The sequence below is a fragment of the Hirundo rustica genome, chromosome 1 (assembly GCF_015227805.2).
Source record: "Hirundo rustica isolate bHirRus1 chromosome 1, bHirRus1.pri.v3, whole genome shotgun sequence".
NCBI classification, from domain to species: domain Eukaryota; kingdom Metazoa; phylum Chordata; class Aves; order Passeriformes; family Hirundinidae; genus Hirundo; species Hirundo rustica.
In genome coordinates, this window is record NC_053450.1 from 53,604,285 (window position 1) to 53,624,807 (window position 20,523).

The 20,523-nt window shown below is 44.6% G+C and overlaps 1 protein-coding gene across 1 annotated transcript; it reads left to right on the forward strand.

The window, feature by feature from the left end:
- Window positions 1-9,412: 9,412 nt before the first annotated feature.
- TUBB6 (tubulin beta 6 class V) lies at window positions 9,413-17,332 on the forward strand. The gene is made up of 4 exons (XM_040060766.2): window positions 9,413-9,525; window positions 10,083-10,191; window positions 11,314-11,424; window positions 15,727-17,332. The coding sequence occupies exons 1-4, from the start codon at window positions 9,469-9,471 to the stop codon at window positions 16,788-16,790; spliced, it is 1,341 nt and encodes a 446-aa protein (XP_039916700.1). The 5' UTR covers window positions 9,413-9,468; the 3' UTR covers window positions 16,791-17,332.
- The last annotated feature ends 3,191 nt before the right edge of the window (window positions 17,333-20,523 follow it).

Below are 20,523 nucleotides of genomic sequence, written 5' to 3' on the forward strand. Positions count from 1 at the left end.
TCTAGCTGTTCGTGTTAAGTCTTTTCACATAGAAATTGTTGTTAGCCTCCTTGTTTTGTAGCACTTTTAGCATAACTCTCTTCATACTAGCCAAGCTGGTGTCCTAAGACACTTCTGATTACCTAGAGCTTAAGCAAATATCAGACAGACCTGACAGATCATTCAGGCCACATGTAACATAAAGTCCTTGTTCATTAACAGAGTCAGGACACCACAATGAAATAAATTTACATGGCACAGATGTATGTCCCTGCAAATCCTCCGTGCACAGGCAACAGCTGGGTCTCCACACCCTCCCCACGAAGCAGTGGCACTCAGCTGTGCAGCCAGTGTGTATTGTAGCCCCATTTCCCACCCCCGTTCTGGTTCTCTCATCGACAAACCGACCATGAAGCCTATTATTCACCGGGCCAGCAGTGGGCTGAGTCCTGGCCCTGGGCCAGACTGACCTCTCACATTCTTAGCATTCAGAAGCCTTTAGATCATGAATATGGTAATGCTGCTCACGGGCCGCAGTCCAAGGCAAGGGGTGAACACCCTCCGAACCACTGCTGCAGAGCGCTTTTCTAAGAAAAATAATGCTGGGTTCTCTCCGTGTGTGAGTGTTGCTCTCCTTATTCCCGGTAGATAACTAACTCTTGGAGAGCCCTGCTCAGAGGGGCTGGTTCGGCTGCTTTTGTGTTCCTTCCGCGGCTGCACCCCCCAGCCCTGACAGTGCTGAGCACTGTGCTGATAAAAATAAGCCAGGCTTTGTCAGTCATAGCTTGTGCTGCGCCGTTTGTCCTGCGGCTCGGGGACTTGTGGGGAATGGCGCTCTTCTGCTCACAAATGTAATCTGAGAGAATCGTTCGTGGAGCAGGCTAGGAGTGGCATGTGTGACAGATGAGAGGGATCTGGGCTGGTGAGGGAAGGGTGGCAGCCAGGAGCCGCTCGCCACCTGAGAAAACAGGCGAGGAGGAAAACTGTGACTCACCTGAGAAACCCAAGGCCTGACTGAAGCAATTTATAGTCGATTTTAGCTGCAAACCTGCTCATACAGAAGTGTTTCCCACAGTGAGATGAATCACTTTCACCTGGAGAGCTACACATTTCATCTCAAATACATGCTTTGCTTGCTAAGTGTTAAATAGCTGACAGTCTAAACAGGATTCTAGCCCTTTGTCTTACAGGTCTATTTCTTTTTTGCTTTTTTTCTCAGAGAATAAAACCATGAAAAGTTAAGTTTGGGCAATAAAACCTAAATCTATCTTTCCCCCCTTCCCTCACACAGGTTGCAGTACAGATCTCTGCTGCCAGGGGTTTTACTCAAGAGTGTAAAGGAGACTGAGCTGGAGGGGATAAGATGCTTTAGCAACAAAAGACAAGGAAACTCTAGATGAGATCCATAGATTGTGCTTGGACCTGATCTGCTCAATTCTAAATTATCTGGGGGGGGGGGGGGGGGGGGGGGGGGAAGTACTGAACTGGTAAATCTCTGTGATTGTACAAAAATCTTCAGGACAGTTAATCAGGCTATCAGGTGAACTGGGTTTCAGAAGTATTTCATTAGACTAATTTGAATAAAAAACACCTGATGAAATTTAATATCCCTAACTGCATTATACAGGAAAAAAACCACCCCTGTGTTTCCGGTGATGGGATTTGATTTAGCTGTCACCAGTGTCAAAAGACATCTTGGAGGTAGTGTGAACAGTTCAACAAAGGAAAAAGCTCAGCAGCAACCAAGAGGGCAAACACAAGGCATATTAGAAAATAAAAATCAGAGCAGGAAGCATCCTATAACACTGCATAAATGATGGTCATGATTAAAATACTGGTACTCCCATTTCACAGACACTGCAGTAGAGCCAGTAAAGGAGGCTGATAAGCAAGAACTATCGTAGGAGTGCAGGGAGATGAATAAGTGTAACATGGGGAGATTAATTAGTGTAATACTTTCAGCTCAGAAAATTTTGGACAGATAGGCAAAATGAAGAACAAAAACACTAAAACCTTTACCTTACACCCAGCTACAATGGTCATTAGGAACTGGTAGTCACCGTTTCTCAAAACAGAAGAGTTATGGGGCACCAATTTCATGTGTCAGCTTTACAACAGAAAGAACTTCTTCACAAAATGGAGTTCAGTTGTGCGCGGAAGGCAATGCCATAGGAGACTTTGGAGGCTGAAAGTGTAACTGGGTTAAAAAGTAATTATATAACTTCAAGGACACTTGAAAAGGACTATAAATATGGGGTCCAGATCCTTCCTGCAGTTCAACAAAGACTGAATCACTGACAGCCAGATGCAGAAGGGCACTTTTAGAGGAGCATTACCATATTCTTTCCCTAGCATCCATCACTCACTACTGTCAGAGATGGAATTCTAGATTAGACAGGTCTTCCATCTATTTAAGACCAGCTGCCATCAATGCACTCATCTGGTCCAAACATGCTTTTTTCCCTGATAGTCTTTAGCACATTTTCTGGTTAAGAGACCTTTTTGTCCTTGTGATGTCTCCCACCGGGAGAAACACCGGGACTTCATTGATAAGCTCTGCATTGTATTGGCATCTATTCAGAGCTGACTAAACTCTAACATCAAGCTGTCAATATCTCACATTCATTTTCCTCTTTACAGCTGTACCACTCACTTACCACACAATACAGATAATGGGTGGTATACATTCCAGCTAAATTATGTTTTCACTCTTTGGTGAAAGAAAATTTGGTTTTCACTCTTTTGGTCCACCAAACCGATTGGTTCCCCAAAATATTTAATGTGTGGAGAGGCTGGAGGGTTGAACATAGATAAATGCCTGCCTTAATTTTGTATTCCCACAGTCTTGGTTGTAGCTGTAAGGAAACACTAGCCTGGCTCCTTTACTGACTCTGCTGAACACAGAGTGCAGCCCATTCTCTGCCTCTGTTTGTTTGTGTAGCTAAGTGACCGATTAGAATGGAGGTTAAAAACACAGCCACACCAAAAACACATTTCTGCCTGACAAAACAGGCAGGTACATGTTTCCCTCTGCTCCAGGTGCTACAGCTATTGCATAAAAATCACTATGACCAACAGTGCAAAAAGTCCTGGATGAGTAATTGTTAGCATTGAGACTAAGCATGGGGAGAAACAAAGGGCTGAAAGAAAAATCTCATTTACAAAGGACAGAAAATATGTTACAAATCAAAAGACATTAAGTGCTGGAAAGCGCGAAAGCACCTGTACTCAAACATATGAAAATTCAGGGTTGGAGTTAAAGTTTTCCATCCCTTTGTTCAAATAGTGATAAAAGTGTGTGAAAATGCAGCTAGAAACTCCTTTCGATGAGATGGTGGAATTTCTCCAGTGTCACTTCACAGACTCTTGGACTTTGCACCTTAACATATTTTGCCCTGACTTGACTCAGTGACCTTTGCTCTAACATTACAAAGTTCAGGCCGCATCTTGTAGGCTAAAACAAACATCAGCAGTATCTCCACTGACAGCTACTGATAGCAGCCAGATGAGTGGCACTGAAACAATCCCCTGAATACTGTGTTTGGGCATAGGTGGTGATTCTTGAAACCACAGCTGCCACAGCAATAAGTTTAATGGATTGCGCGGGGGTGACAAAGCAAGAAACTGAGAACCATATGAGATATAATGGATTTCTGGGCAGAATATAAGCTCCAAAACACCTGAGCTAAATATGTGGCTTGGTGTTTGTCTTAACAGACCATACGCTTCTGTGTGTTTGTGTGTCTTGCTGTCTCACTTCCCCTTTTAATTGTTTTTCTTGGGTTCTTGAGCTTTTCTACACCCATCTGCAGCTGCAGTGTCTCTGTAACTCATGTGTCTCTTGTAGATTTTGTCACAAGAGGCTGATGGAAAAAGAGGTAGTGGTGGAGATATACTTGAACAGGAGCATGACTTCCAATGCTTGGTTTTCTCAGGAAGCCAGGCAAAAACAAACAAACAAAAACAAACAAACAAACAAAAAACAACCCACAAACCACCAAAACCCAAATTCTTTTAAGATATTTTTTTCCTTTCTTAACTTGCATAAAACTCCTCAGACTAAAGAGGAAAGACAGGAACTAAACTGATCTTTGGACCTTCCTCTTAAAGGTCACTGTGGACTTAGTAGCATTTACTAGCCTGCTACAAGCTGTCAGGGTAAATCCACTATGTGGATTGTATTTATTGCTTTGGTGTTTAATGTAAGTGCTAACAAGCTTTAGAACACTGGATAGACACTTGCTGATATTCTTAAATATCAAAAAAATGCAACAACTTTATCATTCTGAAAAAAGAAAAGAGTAGTTAACTTGTTAAATGTTCTCTTTAGGCATGAATTTCTCTCTAGTCCTTAAAAATTTCAGCAAATACAAATAGTCTTAGCAACAACCCTGATATAAACACAAATGTGTTTCCTGAAAAGCAGAAAGCAGATTAACAATCATATCATATGACTAGCTAAATACAGAACTTCGCAGTTTTTTTTTTCCAGGGCATTAAAGCAAATTTCCATGTGACTTTGTGGGACATGACTGTTGCTTGAACTGCTATTACTGGAAAATCCTTTTGCTCTGCAGCACAGGCACTCTACACATTTCATCCCACCTCGTGAAATTCATCATCTTGTAGGAATCCATTTCTATTCAGCCTGTGCATGAGCAATGAGAACATGAGAAAAGCTGAAGACAGGACACTGAATGCTCTACAACCCCCCATGACCCCATCCTGTGAATGTGTGCAGCTGTTTCAAAGCAGCTGGATCTCACACAAGATCAGTGTGAGTATTTAAATTTGCTGCTACTGTCTGATACCTTGTCAGTTCTGACCAACAGGAACAAAGAATCACATCTCATTTGAGCCCAATCACTCTGGAACACCAAAGAGTGGTCCAGTGGAGATAAACTGTCTTGGGTTTTACCAGCTAGAAATGTCAGACTAATCCAGATATGGCCTAGCAGACAGATCTTCCCTAGTCCATATCCTCTCTATCATAAATGGTCACACCATTCCCTAAAATGCAAGTTTGGACCTCTTCTAGTATTTAGCCTTTTGCTTTCACACTTGGGAGCACATACCTTGAGAATGTAAATCATGTAAACTGATTCTTCAAAAGGCTGCCTGGAGCATGAATCTGCAAACTTGAGCTGGTGATTCATAGATATTGTAGCATTTTACTGGTTTTGCAAGTTAAATATATTAATTAATTCATTTAAACAGCAGAAACAAAGTTAAAATTGCAAAAGGAAATAAATAAGGAAGAACAATGAAGGGAGTAAATCTGCAAAGGAAATCTCAAGAAAGTTCTATTTTGTGCATGGTGGAAAAAAAAAGCCATGCTCTAAGTATTAAATTAACACATGGAGTGAATAGGGGGAAAAAAAAAAAAAAAAAGACTATGAGTTATGAAGGTTAGAGGTCAATATATATTATAGGTATGTGAGAAAGAGATATCTGAGAGAGCCAAATATAACAAGTGAGAATCCATTGTACAGAATTTACAGTGCAGTGTGTTTCTATATTAACCTAAATATAGAATGAATCTCATAGACTCAGTCAGATGAAGCACCCAGGGAGAAATTTAGGAGCCTTAAATTTCCAAGAAGTGTTTAGTGAGGTTTTAAAATACAGCTATAAGTAATCCATAACAGTTAAGTACATAGGAGGATTTTGAAACACCTAAGTACCTTTTAAGTCCTGGACCAAGCCTGTGGAGACTTAAGAAGAATATGCAGGCTGCTATGGACACAGGTCATAATGGCACCTTCACCTCCTAAATCAGCTGAACTGTTAAGTAAACACAAGCAGGGATGAAAAGGATTTGAAGGTACATCTACATTCAGTGACCAACAAAAGTGTCTTCTTTCAGATTACTAGCAGTAAAACACAGAGAAGCTGCACGCTGATTCAGGTCTGACTGAAAATTAGAAGTTATTTATGTAACTATAGAATTTGTACATACAAATTCATTGGGTAAGCTGCTGCTCACCTCCATCAGGCACACAGCTCTACAGCCTTCTAGGTACCTCAGTAGATTACTTTATATGTGTGGGAAACCAGCTGAAGTTTTGGACTCTAAGTGTTGCTTGACCGACTGCTGCTCACAAGCAGTAGACAAACCTTTCACAATTACAGGCGTTGACAGTGCTACCTATACAGCTCTTCAGAAGGCACAGGGACTAAAGGCTCTACTACAACACACTCTCTTTGCTTCTTTCTTCCCCTTACTGCCTGCCTGTGTCCATTTGTTCCTTCTTACTTTTATTTGTAAAATATAATTTGATTCAGATGATCATATGGGTTTGACCTACTGCTGGGTTATGTGATTCAAGGTTTATCTCTACAAATGGAAAGGAGCACCAAGGAAGGGACATAGGCAGGCGGGGAAATCCAACAGCATAGCCAGAGAAAAGGAGCCTCTGACCTGACTGGCACTGACCCTCAGGAAGGGTTCAGCCTGGGGTTTGGTGTGACCCATCCCTAGGAGTCTGCAGGAGAGGCTCCATGGATCACTGCATAGAGAGGAGTTACTGCCTGTGAGGTTGGGAATCTCTAGGGGATGGAGGGGAAGAACATCTTTGGGATTGTACAAGACAACTTCTGGGATGTTTGGAGGAGGAATCAAAGGTGGGGGTAAGAGGGGATAAAGATGGTTTGATATAGAAAAATAAAAGGATACGAGGCTAAAGTGACTTGATTGGATGTAAACCAGTTGTCAGTGAGTATGTTTGTCTGGATACACCTTGCACTGGATCATCTCAGTCTGTCTTTTCTTAGTAAACTGTATTTTAATTTTTTGGGGGGTGAGAGAAGCATCTATATTCCATGTGTTTATATGTGTATGGTGGCCTGAGTGCCACCAATTAGAGGTGGGAGCCACAAGTTGTGGGGGCCACAAGTCACAGTGTGTCTTAGATGCAGCAACTGGAGAGACGAGAGCACACACTTTGTGTGCATCTGCACGTCTGTGTGTGGTCACTAGCAAACAGCAAGCCAGGGCAGGTGGAAATTGAGTTTTGGAGCAGCCAGGAGTCCAGGAAAGAAAGTGAAGAGACCAGAGGATCTCTGAGCTGGCTGCTGGAGACACAAGATGTTCTACGTCACCTTCTGAGGAGGCTGTGCTGGGGTCAGCTACTGGTAAGGCCACAACTCTGGACTATCTACCAGAGAAATTGGTTTGCCTGTTTGTATCTCTGTGTGAGACAACTGGAGATCCTGAGGTCAGCTACTGAACCAGCTGAGTGTCCTAAAGCCAGCACTGGACAAGGGAGCCATAGTTCATAGCTGTAGAGCTGATTACCAGCAACTACAGTGGAACTGTGGGCCTCTGGGATAACATTTGCACCTGCCACTAACTGGAAAGAGTTGGAATTCAGGTGTTAACAACAGAACAGGATTAGTATCTCAGACAAGCTATAGAGGGATCCATATTGTATGGATGTATACAAATACATAAGTATTTTCCATTTTTCCATAAAAATACAAAATTATTTTCCATTTCTGATCAGCCAGAGAGGGGAACAGGATGAGGCCATTAATACTGTTTGTTGTTTGTGTTTTCTGTCTGGGTTAGTCAGGGTGGCCAGCCATGTCTATATCTGTACGTGTGTGAGCCTACCAGGAACACACACCCAGCCTTACCACTACATGGATCTGGGAACCTACTGGAATTTAAAACTGGCATAGCAGCAGCAGGAGAGAGGATGGCAAGTATGAACAGTAAACGGGAGGATTTGCAAAGTATGGGGAAAGCCAGGCCTGGAAGGCATAGTCAAGGACATATAGATTCAGGCAATGTCCAAGACAACCTCACTAATCAGGCTGCTGAATAATGACTTGTTCGTGGATCTCTTCCAAAAATGCAGATCGCACACAGAAGGACACTTATTTTGAGTCCTTCAGCAGAGAAAAAGGCACATAGTATCCAGTCCTCCGCCAACGGCTGCTTGCAAGGCAAACATGCTGATCCTGATCCTCCAGCTGCTTCCCTGATGTCAGAAAGACATTTGACTCAGCCTGGCATGATGCATGTGGGCTACTTGGAGGTCATCTGCAAGATGCTACAAGCCCTGCTAAAGAACATTTATGGAAAGGCAAGGCTGGAGCTGAGAGCAGTCGAGCTGACATCGGTCACGTCACAGCAACGTAAGGGCAGACAGGCAGCAGGCGGCCTCTCAATATTTTGGGTTTTTCGGAGGTTACATATTGATCAGTAGGGGCTACCTTGACTGTGTTCAAGCTGCAGAGAGCACCTAAGCTTGTTCTCCAGAAAAGTCACCTTTCAACAAGTGGATTAGGAGGTTCTGTAACTCCGGCCTCAGGGCTGCCCTTGCACACCAGCAGAGACTGGGTCGGGCAGCACAGGTGTGCATGGACAGATGAACGTGTCCCACCAGGGCTAGATTCTGGAACAGACAATGGCATGTATTCTATATAGACAATGGCATCCCATGGAAGAGTCATGCTGGCATGGCAGCAGGCTTTGGAAACTGTGCAGCAGTTGCCCAAAGGTATCATAAAGCAGATTCAGCAGCTGTGGGAAGTGGCTTCCTCTCCGGAGGAGAAAGAAAATCTCCTTTTTCGTTAAAATCAAGCCATTTCAAACCATGCATATCCCAGGGCGTGCTTTGTATTGTGGTGACATGAGCTGTGAGGAAAGTTGCTCCACAGGCTGACATCCCAGTTACAATTTTCAGGCAGAAGCTTGTCTTATTGGCAAAAGAAAACCCAAAAAAACCCCAACCAACCAACAAACAAGACACAAAACAAAGAACCCCAACCAATCAAACAAACAAACCCTAAATAAATAAATAAATAAATAAATAAATAAATAAATAAATAAATAAATAAATCAGGAAAGAGTTGTGTTAAGAAGATGGCAAGGCACAGAGAAGGGCAAAATCCATTCTTTTGGATGCTGCCCCTTCACAGAATCACAGAACCATAGGATCAGTTAGGTTGGGAAATACCTCTGAGATCATCAAATTTAACCCATGATAAAGACTACCATGTCACCTAGACCACGGCGCTAAGTGCCACATCCAGTCTTCCCTGAAACACCTCCAGGGACTCCACTGCCCCCCTGGGCAGCCGGTTCCAATGTCTCATCGCCCTTTCTGCGATAAAATTCTACCTAAGAAGAACTCAGCAGCAAAGGTTGCGATGTGCGCGCCGTCGGGGTAGGGCGACACGGAACAGGAGACGGAGAAGGCGACGATGTGCGGCCGCCACACGGGGGTGAAGACGCCGGAGCCGGGTTTGGGGCGAGCAGCAGACCACGGACGGGGGCCGGAGGACGCCCCGGGAGCCCGCTGCCGCCGGGGTCCAGGCGAGGCGCGGTGCCGCGGGGCGGGCGGTGTCGCGCCCCCGTGCCGAGGGCGGTGCCGGGCGGGGGCGGCCGCAGGGCGAGCGGCGGGGGGGTGCGGGGGCCCATAAAGCACCGCCCGGTGCGGCGGCGCCGCGCACAGCCGGGCTGGGCGGCGGGACGGAGCCATGAGGGAGATCGTGCACATCCAGGCGGGACAGTGCGGAAACCAGATCGGCACCAAGGTGAGCCTGAAGGGGAGCCGCCGCCTGCCCGCCCGCCGCTTGCGGAGCCTCTGGGCGCCCGGGGACCCGCACGGTGGTGTCCCGGGGCTGTTGGAGCCAAGGGGCTGCCGCACACCTGGGGCCGGGCCGGGCTGTGCCGTGCCGTGCCAGCCGTCCCCGCTCCCCGGCGCCGGCCGCCCGTGCCCCGATGAGCCACTGCCGGGCGCGCCCGGGGCGCCGCGCATCGCTGCGCTCCCCGTGACCATAAAAGGCCTCGGAAAGTGCCGAAACCGAACGGGACGGTTTCTAAATAATTGTTTTAGAAACTGTTTTCATGTTTGAGCCGGCCAGGCTGCGGTCGAGGAGCGGGGGAGGGCGGCAGGGATCCGGGCGGCCGGCGCGGAGCCGCTGGTCCGTTGGGTTTGAATCCCGGTGCCCGCCCGGCTCCCGCGGGCAGGGAGGGGCGGCGGGCGCGCCAGGAATCCGACAGCTGCCGCGGCACCGCCCCCGGCCCCGGGCAGGGCCCCCGGTGCTCCGCAGGGAAGTTCCCAACCCACTTCTCGCTTTTCCTCCCGTAGTTTTGGGAAGTGATAAGTGATGAGCATGGCATTGACCCAGCCGGAGGCTATGTCGGTGACTCAGCGCTGCAGCTGGAAAGGATCAATGTCTACTACAATGAATCATCTTGTAAGTGTGGGACGGGAATTGGGGTGCGGGACAGGAGACTCCGTGGGAGGAAGGGGCACAGGAATCAGAAGACGACGGGCCCATAAGGCCATATTGCACATCTGGCCATACTCCTGACATTCCACCAGACCCACAGCTGTGCCCAGCTCAACAAAGAAATGCTATCTACTTTCTTAACATAGTAGTAAGATGGCTGGGTGCTGTCTCCCCAGGCACAGAGAAGTGGCACAAGGGGCTGTCCTTAGGCTCTGAAGGTGGAGGTTTGTTTATTATTTAACATTACAGTAGGCGTTTGCTCTTCGAATGTGTGATTACTTCACCAAACGCATTTCTTCAGTTACTCCAAATTAAACTGTTGGCTATATGAGCCTGCATCTGTAGTATTCTCTCTTTAATTTTCATGAATGAGAGGGTGGGTCACAGGTAATAGAGAACTGTTTCATTAACAAGATGCCAAAGGGCATCCAAGTCTTCAGAGTCCTCTGCTGTTGAAAGGTGTTAACAGTGTAAAATGGGGATCTGGAGTCCTTTGGTCTGGACACAAACCTGAAAGTGTGAATGTTTCATCTTTTGTCCAGCTGGGGTCAATTCATATTATTTGCCCGAGTTTCCTTGAACAAATTCAGCCTGACACGGATTGTTTATTTTGTGCTTTGTGGTAGATGTGCTGACTACTGCTCTTTGCCACGTACACCAAGTAGCTCCTTCAGTGGAGGAGAATCCTTCAAGAATAAAAGTTTGTGGAGATGTGTTAGGATAACTTGAACATAAGCACTTCACTCACCCTGATATTCACAGAAAAGACCACCTACTTTGTCAAAAAGAACAAGTAAACAAATTTTTCTAATCAGAAACTCCCCAATATCTCTTACTAATAAAGAGCTTGCAAAATGTAAAATCTATAGAGCCCAAATTATGTCAGGTCTGTTTTCCAGGCTAAATTGATTTACTCCTAAGGAGGTAAACTTTTCACCACCACGACTTTCTGTGTAGGAAGCACTTACATATGTGTGAACTATATATTAGACTAACAATAGAAGACATAATATATTTGTGTGTTAAAAGCTATAACTGTGTTAGCTTATTTCTGACCATTAAGGGCATGCTTACTTTTTGTTGTAGCCCACAAATTTGTACCAAGAGCAGTCTTACTGGACTTGGAGCCGGGAACCATGGATAGTGTGCGGTCTGGTCTTTTTGGTCAGCTCTTTCGGCCCGATAATTTCATCTTTGGTATGTGGATGTTTCTTTTAAAAAAGCAGAGCTCTTCAATGGCTGTTTGATTACCGAGTGAATGGTCAAAAAGCATTCAGTCTCCCTGTTCCAAAGTGATTCTACTGAGAAATCCTAATAGCTATCAACAGAATTGCAATTATCTGTAAGCCAGTCAAAACATCCTGTTAACTGAAAAAGTTATTCTTCTGTTAATCATTCCTTTGGTTAGCAAAGTGCTGGAAATTTCCTATGGAATTCAGATAAAGTACATTTGCTTTCCACATATATAACTCCAAAGAAATCCTAAGCCAGCTCTTCACAACAAAATGCATGGAGGTTCTGCAGAAAATGGAGGGGGGAGGGAAAACCTCAACCACAAACCAACCAGACCACTCTTCACTTAAATTCACATTAAATGCTCGAGCACAGAATTGTTTTTAGGCTGTGTAATTAAGCTTTTTCAGCAGATCCTTGCAGTATAGTAACGGCAGAAGAGGATCAGCAGTAATATGGAAAATACATGTGTAGCCAGTTACTGGGTTATTTTCTAGCATAATGAGGAACAGTCAGAGAGTATGTGGAGAAGTTCTGGTTTTGCAGTGTTCATGCAGAGGGTTGTTTTTACTTTTACTTATTAACTTTGGACTTCTGTAGTACCTTCCATCAAAGCTTAAAAATGCACATTACCCTTTCAGAGCATCCTCACTGTCAGTCCCTTTGCACTAAAGGAGAAACAGCATGTGGAAGTTAAGTGAGCCACTTGCTGAAATAGGAAGTCTGAATGAAAGCTACCATGAGAACTTTCATGTCCTTTTGGTCTGCACTGAGTCTGCACTAGCCACAAACACATTTCCTCCTGACAAGGCAAGCTTAGGTTGGAACTTAGTTTGGTATGTTGTGTTAACATAAGGAAGGAACGTTGCCAGGGGCAGACAGAGGAAAGATAAACATAGTTTGGGTGGTATAAAACAAACTTAAATCTGGGGTTTTGGGGCTGGAGAGAGGAGTAAAAAAGCCATGAACAGTTCTTTAAAGTCTTTGACTTAAAACTTTCATGCTATCCATATTGTTCTCCTGTAAACTCCATGGCAGTCATGTTAAGGGTCTCTTCCAGAGGACCCGTAAGGTAAGAACATGTAGTAGCAAGCTTAGGGAGAAAAGCCGTAGATGTAGGAAGCTTTATGAAGTCTGTTTCTGTATTCAGGTTTTTCCTTTCATTCCCTTCCACCTGCATGAACCACACAAAAGCCCTCTGAAAGTGAATTCACCTGACCTGTGGAAATACCTGCACTGGAGCTTTACAGTTTGGCACTCCACCAGTAAAACCAGAGCAAAATCAATTCAGAATGTCTTCAACAATAGTCCAGTTTGCTGTACTCCCTTCCTGCCAAGATAACAATGAACCAACAGCATGTGATCCGCTCGTATCTGACAGAGGCCTCTGCCAGCATCAGGCACTGTCCTCCCAACCTGCTGAATAATGTAGAATGGTTGAGCGCTGAAGTAATGATCTTCTGTGTCAAAAGCCAACAAAGCGTTTTGTTTTCTCTTTTAAAAATCTGGCCTGGGCCCACAAAGGATTTTGTGGCAGAAGCTGGCAGTCCCATACCCCGGGCTGTACAGGCTCATTCTGATGGGGATGTTTTCCACCTCTGCTTGTATAAACCTGCATGTGCCCACGTCTCCACAGCAAGTGACCGTGGGCCATCAATCAGGATTTCATGCAAGTGTGCTCAGTACATGGTCACACACTCCAGATACAGGAATTTTATATCAAACCAGCAAGAGATTTGAGGTGGACACAACATAATCCTTATACTTTATTGCCTGTGCTGACAAGGTAGTGATTTAAAAGGTGAAGAACTGCAGGTGGAATGATCTTGCTGTATGAGAGCAGCAGGCCTCCTGGCCTTCTGACAGCACACAATTGCCCCCCAGCAGCTGCTGTGAACTCTGATGTGTCTCCTGTTAACCAGTTTTCACTTGCACATTTTTGCATTTCTCGTCCTTTTCTTGTGTACACCATTGCTAAGATTTCCTACAGAGATACCGCTCCAGTTTTATTTGTATGAACTGATGGAGGCAACCACAAAATAGCTGTCTGGCAGTCAAAGGCAAGTTCTGCAGCAGGGCTGTTCAGGCTTCTAAGTGCTATTGGGCAAGCTACTGAGCTCTTTTACCAGGTTTATCTTATATTTTGAGCAGTGAAAAGAGTAGAGAAATGAAAGAAGATTGTAGGAAACAAGTGCCATTTTAGGGATTAAAAAATAAATTGACTGCTTGTGCAGCTCAGCCTGAACATGTGTGATAACCCTAAAGCATGTTGGTGAAGGAAAGAGCGATAGAAGGATCTGGAGGTGCCAGGAGTGCAGATACATTGTGGGATTTCATCATGTAGGCTTCTTTGGATACTGGCAAATGACAGACGCAGGATGCTGGGGATGGGCTTCCAGGACTGGCAAAAGATTTTCCAGATCCTGAGTTTTGTGCGCACAGGCTCATTTTCCACCTAGACAGTTTAGTACTGGCAAAATTTGATCACTTCTATGTGTTTGCCTTAGATTTTCAGAAGTCAGGTAGTAGATACCTGATAAGGGTATGCAGTAGAGTTTCACAGGATTATGATCATGATTTTCAGGTTTATGGCAGCCTTGTCAGGGCCATGGCACCTCCAGACTGTGTTGTCTTGGGGTAAGAAGTCTGGAGCTTCCAGGGCATGTTTACATGCTCTGTGCTGCGATGGTCTTACAGTGCTGTAGAAACAGCAGTTCTGGAAGTATAAGATAATTGGGTGTGGAAGCAGGAAATCTCCAATGAAAATGCTGGAGTCCCTAGGCACGCCGCTGATTAGTGGATGAAGTGTAGTTTTGCCACAAGAGTAGCTGATAGTTGTCCTAAAATCAGAATTTACTTCCATTAGGAGTTAAATGCCTTCTGCATTTTGGAGTGATGTCTGCTTGTTTCTGTGCACGCTGATGTGCTGCCCTATCCCTAGTAGGGGATCCGCTCAAGCAGGCTGCAGGTGCTTACAAACATATTTAATTCTGGAAGGATATTACTTTGTGCTTTGCCCAGCTGGGCAGGAAGTGCTGAGCTCCCTAGGCTCAAAGAAAGAAAAATATAGCAACATACAGAACAATGCCTTAACTAACCAAATACACCGTGAGGAAACCAAGCATTTTTGCAGTGGAAAAAGAAATGCGTTGGATTTTAGAAGCGTCCCAGCCAGAACAGAAGTTTCCCTGGTTCATATGTTTGACACCAACATGGTGCTGTGGGAATTGAAATGAGACATGGTAATAGGAAGGGAGGGGAAGCTCTTGGGGAACAGCACAGAATTTGCCAGCTCTCTACTTAATGCTGAAACTACTGCTCTGTCTGAATACCGCTCCAAGGAGTACCCTAAGTGAGTTCCGTGGGACAATGTGTGTGTATAGCAGTCACTGTGAGGAACAGGAGTACTAAAAAACTGATTCCCCAATTTAATCCTCCTCGTTATCTAAGCAATTACAAAACAGGGCCAGTAGGAAATAAGCCACACTGTTTATCTTAATAAACTGAGTGGCACATAAAACAAGAAGGGAAGCCTTGGGAAGAAAAGAACGGACTCATCACTTTTCTGAAACATCAGTATTCCAATTTTGCAAGTCATTTTGCATATCCTGAAGAACAGTGAGTTTGTAAGGAAATCAGTAAAACCTAAAAGGATGAAAAACGAAAACTTCTAAGTTTTTGAAATAATGTACCTGAAGCTTCTGTTGATCGCTATTTTCATGCAGGCTAGGTAACCATGAACTTAAAAAGCTATAGTTCCTGATATAACAAGTTAAATAGGATTTTGAAGCCCAGCTTTATTCTTGAATGACAATGTTTTCTCTTTCACTCATAAGAACAATCCAAGAACCTCTCATTTTCATTGAGATATATGTATCTGTGATTTAGCTTTGCATGCACCACGGTCCTTACAGACAGAAAGCATTTAAATATTAAAAAGTCATCTTGTGTTTAAAGAATCATCAGGATTGGGAGTGTGAAAGTTTTCAAAACAAGGAGTTAAGGCCATCTTTGTATATATGGAAGGTAAAATAACAAGAAAAATAACCAAAACACCTAAAAGCATTAATGAAAACTGCCAGAGACTATGTAAAAAGTTTGTGTTGATACTTCCAGAGATATTTGTAGGCGAAACTGGAGAGCACAGTTATCTACCTGACAGATTTATAGCAGTTTTTGTTACAGATGTGAGTCCATTCAGCGTGCAAGTATCAAACCTTGCCAATAATTCTGTATATTTCCTTTCCCTGTTGTATCTTATTTTAGGACAAACTGGTGCAGGAAACAACTGGGCTAAAGGACACTATACGGAAGGGGCAGAGCTGGTTGACTCTGTGCTTGACGTAGTAAGAAAAGAGAGCGAGCACTGCGATTGCTTGCAAGGATTTCAGCTCACTCACTCCCTGGGAGGAGGGACAGGGTCTGGCATGGGAACCCTGCTCATCAGCAAGATCCGAGAGGAGTACCCGGACAGGATAATGAACACCTTTAGCGTCATGCCTTCTCCTAAGGTATCTGACACGGTGGTGGAGCCGTATAACGCCACGCTTTCGGTCCACCAGCTGGTTGAGAACACGGATGAAACCTACTGCATCGACAATGAAGCTCTGTATGACATTTGCTTCCGCACCCTGAAGCTCACCACTCCCACTTATGGCGATTTAAACCACTTGGTGTCCGCCACCATGAGCGGGGTAACCACATCCCTGCGTTTTCCAGGCCAGCTCAATGCCGATCTCCGGAAGCTGGCAGTAAATATGGTCCCCTTCCCGCGCCTTCACTTCTTCATGCCGGGCTTTGCTCCTTTGACGGCTCGGGGCAGCCAGCAATACCGAGCACTCACGGTCCCGGAGCTCACCCAGCAGATGTTCGATGCCAAAAACATGATGGCAGCCTGTGACCCGAGGCACGGCCGGTATTTGACGGTGGCCACCGTCTTCCGCGGCCCCATGTCCATGAAGGAGGTTGACGAGCAGATGTTGGCCATCCAGAACAAGAACAGCAGCTACTTCGTGGAGTGGATCCCGAACAACGTCAAGGTGGCAGTGTGTGACATACCTCCCCGTGGCCTCAAGATGGCCTCCACCTTCATTGGCAACAGCACTGCTATCCAGGAGCTCTTCAAAAGGATCTCTGAGCAGTTCTCCGCCATGTTCAGGAGAAAGGCCTTCCTCCACTGGTTCACAGGAGAGGGAATGGATGAAATGGAATTTACAGAAGCAGAGAGCAACATGAATGACCTGGTTTCAGAGTATCAGCAATACCAGGAAGCAACAGCAAATGATGGAGAGGAAGCGTTTGAAGATGATGAAGAAGAGATCAATGAATAAAAAAAATTAGGCGCGAGATTTTTCCAGGCCAAATTCTCAAATCTGGATTTCTGATAATTAGACTTGTGAATCCATACTTACATTTCAAAAATAACAAAAAAGGGAGCATGAATTTCAGATGTTAGATGTGCTCTTCAGAGTCCATTTGGATCACTGAAGATATTCAGCATTTCTGGAAATTGGGCCATTTTTATTCATGTGACAAATGTAAGGCTTTCAGTTAAGACTTTGGCCTAAAAGTCTGAACTTGGAGATTGCTAGTTTGTGATCTTTTTTCTTTAGGGTTGTCGTCCCTAAAGCCATAGAGGAGAAGGTGTAAAATAGGCATGAAAGTCTACAAATTGGAGCTGAACTATTTTCATCCAGTTATGACTAAGAAGATCTTGTGAGCTTGAAATATTCTGTACCAAACGTACAATACTGCCAGAAACAAAATTTATCCAAAATAAAAGAAAAAGGTTTTAGATACTCTGTACAGTAACCGTTAACAGTGATATTTGATTCCAGTCCTCTAAAAATAAAAATTAATAGTACTCTCTCAAGCAGAAGTGTTCTGGGCAGTCGATGCTACATAAATACCCAGTGAGCCGCAGGCTAGATGCTGGATTTGTGTGATGTGACTTCATCACTTGCTGCAGCTGAATAATCACAGATGATATACATGAAATCCCTCCATTTGTGATATGTTCATCCTGAATCCCTGGGGTTTAAAATGGCACCCCAACATCTTACTGGTCGTCCTGGCTATCACCAGCTGCTGATGCTATTCCTAACTCTATTTCACCCAGCCCATGTAGCTGAAATCCAGATATTCCACAGATCATGGTGGGACAGGGGACACTGGCTATGTGCCAACAGATCTCACTACCTGGGTTCTAAGTTCACCACACCTACAGATGCTGTGCATGTCTTGCTACCAAGATAGGTTTAAACGACTGGACAGGTAAAGGTTAAAATACAGGAGCATTTATCCATGATACTCAAAACAGTTGGCAAAATGAAAGATGAACAACACGTTTATCTGCCCCTACTAAAGCCAAGCCAGAACAGTCTCTGCCTAAGCCAGCTGACAAAGTGGCTGCTGGGCATTTGCTCTCCGTGCATGCTTTATGTTTCTGCTCATATCAATTAAACAGCCCTTCTCCATTAGAGAGCCTCTACCAGAGAACACTCTGTCTACTTGGAGTCTCTTATTTAGGCCAGTTCCTAGGCAACCAAACAAGCAAACAAAGGAGAAAACCTCTGGAAATCCAAACTTTAAATGTTTCAAGAACTCTTGCTTTTTCTTTTTGCTTTCAGAAGCACTTTCCAAGCAAAAGTGTTGCTCAATACTTAGAAAGGCACTTTACAAACATAGTGAAATTACCAAATGCCTGCTACTCCTGACAAGATGATGCTTTGCTAGTTTGGGATTCAGGGAACGAGACAGTTCTTTAGGAAGTATATAAACCCAGCAACTGTTAATCACATAATCTGAAGCTGTCTGCCCAACTCTATTCCACACAGAAATGGAACTAAACCAGCTTTAATCAAGTACAAGTTTTTCCCAGAAAGTGACTTTGGAGGTTGAGACGGTTGCTGGAACAAGCCAACCAGACTGCCTTTGGCACAGGGGCAGAGCTTGGGAGGGCCTGGCTGACTGTCTTTACAAGGATCATAGAGGAGTCAGCAAATTCACAGGGGCCACATTCTTTGCTGCATCTAGTGATGCCTGGAGGATTTATGAATAGCCACAGAGCACCTTTAAATACGCATTTTATAAATGTGAGATGTTGGCTATGTATTAATTACAGCACGAGATACAGTTATAACACAATATATATTGAAGAGAAATTACTGTGCAGCACAATGCAAAGCAAAATCCATTGGGAGTAAAGCCATTAAACTTCAAAGTGAAGTTGATTCTTTGTAAATGGTTGACTGTTTGCTTTGAAATGGAGGAGGATGCCTTACAGGCTCAGAGCCTGCCATCACACAGCTGTGGCACAGCCTTTCCAATTAAAGCACTAGCATAGTTTCTGCTGAATGAAATAGAATTAACCATCTTAATGTGTGTGGAGCTGCATTTTGTTGTAACACAGACTTCACAACTAGGTCCAAGGTATAAATTCTGGTATTACTGTGAAAAAGAAAAAAAAAAAAAAAGTTAAAAAATGCCTTTAAAAATGCCAGAAATCTTGGCATTGCTAAATAATGGCGTTATTAAGTAGGTGAACCAGCCTGTTCCTTATTGCTTTTCATACACTTGACTCAAAATGCAGAATGCAGACTCTGAGGCTGTGGAATTCAGACCTCACAATGATCCTGCTTTGACTCACCCATTCTTGCACATGTGTTTACTTGCAACTGTTTGATGTGAATTTCTAGAATGTGTGGAGGTGGAAGAGACAAACTAATGTTCTCTTTAGAAAAAAGAGACAGCTCTTCCATCTGATCCTAGGGGGAAAAAACCCCTCCCACCATAATGAATCCAGGAACCTGTAGTAGGAGGATCATCAGAGGACCAGCTTGTGCATAAGCAGAAACAGAGCCACGGGAAGCACAAACACTTCCTGTTTCTCTTCAGTCAACTAACTCTAATCATCTTCCTTTCCTGAGATACAGCTGAAAATTGTTTAGTACCAAGTTCAGTGAGCAATTCCTTCAGTCACACTTCCTTTCAAATAACTTCCTGCCTTTTTCTTGGAAGCTTCTCTCGTTTTGCAGTCTCCATGGCGAGTCCCACCTGACTGTGTTACTCTTCTTCTCAAATTCCTCACCTGTGTGTTTTTCATTTCCCCTTCAGTTTTTCAGCCTAGTCTCTGGCACCTTTTATTTCTGTGCCTGGCCCACCATATTTTTCCTCTTTTTTAATTGCTTTGCATCTGGCCACAGAGCAGTATCTAGCAGCAGGCTGCCAGTACAAGCCAGACCCCCGGAGTCCTGCAAGTGCAGCTCCCACTGCTCAGACACAAACATATGTCGACCCTAGGCTGAGGAGAAAATAGGGCAGCCTACACAACTGACACTACTTAGAAACTGGGAGCGGGCGAGGTGTTGCCTGGGAAGAGGGTGTGGCATCAGGACAGAAATTGGAATCTAACTCCATAGGACAGCTCCTTTGCAAAGCCACTCTGGTCAAAGCCAGCAAGGAATGGGGCAGGCCCTCAGCTCACAGTCAGGAGAGTCCTTGCACATGCTGCCTTAACCAAACCACCTCAGGCTCTTGCTTTCTCTGCATTCCACGATTACTGCTCCAATTACACACTCCATTCCTTCTATTGCACTTGTATCCCTCAGGAAAATGTGGTCACCCCTTGGGAACAGAGCCAAGTTGGGAAAGAGGGTCTAGACCTGCTCCTTCTCCCAGCCTTGGGAGGAGCAGGGAACTCAACAGCTCCCTTGGTGCTGCACGAGCCCCTGGTAGCAGAAGCAGCACTGCTCAGTGTGCTTGCAACAAAAATTAATCCCGCGTTATTGGCAGCCACGGACAGACTAAACTTGATTTTCTTGATTCATGTTCAACCACCTGACATCCTAAATTTGGGAGTTGAAGAAGGCCAGCAATCCTCTTCAAAGAAGCAGATTGGGTAAACACCTTTTTTTGGTTACTTTTCTGTATCTTTGATTCCAAAATCCCAACACTATCAAATTCTGCCATTTTTGGCACAAAATATTAAGACCTGCTAATGTACGGCTAAGCAGGCGAGTTAATGTTCTAAAACAGATGCAAAGGTAAAGGAGAGACAAGGCC

Bases quoted from the DNA above. Each gene is read 5' to 3' on its own strand.
- TUBB6 (XM_040060766.2), top strand. From the start codon at position 9,469: ATGAGGGAGATCGTGCACATCCAGGCGGGACAGTGCGGAAACCAGATC. The intron at 9,526-10,082 runs GTGAGCCTGAAG...TTCCTCCCGTAG, and splicing joins GAAACCAGATCGGCACCAAG to TTTTGGGAAGTGATAAGTGA. The intron at 10,192-11,313 runs GTAAGTGTGGGA...TTTTTGTTGTAG, and splicing joins CTACTACAATGAATCATCTT to CCCACAAATTTGTACCAAGA.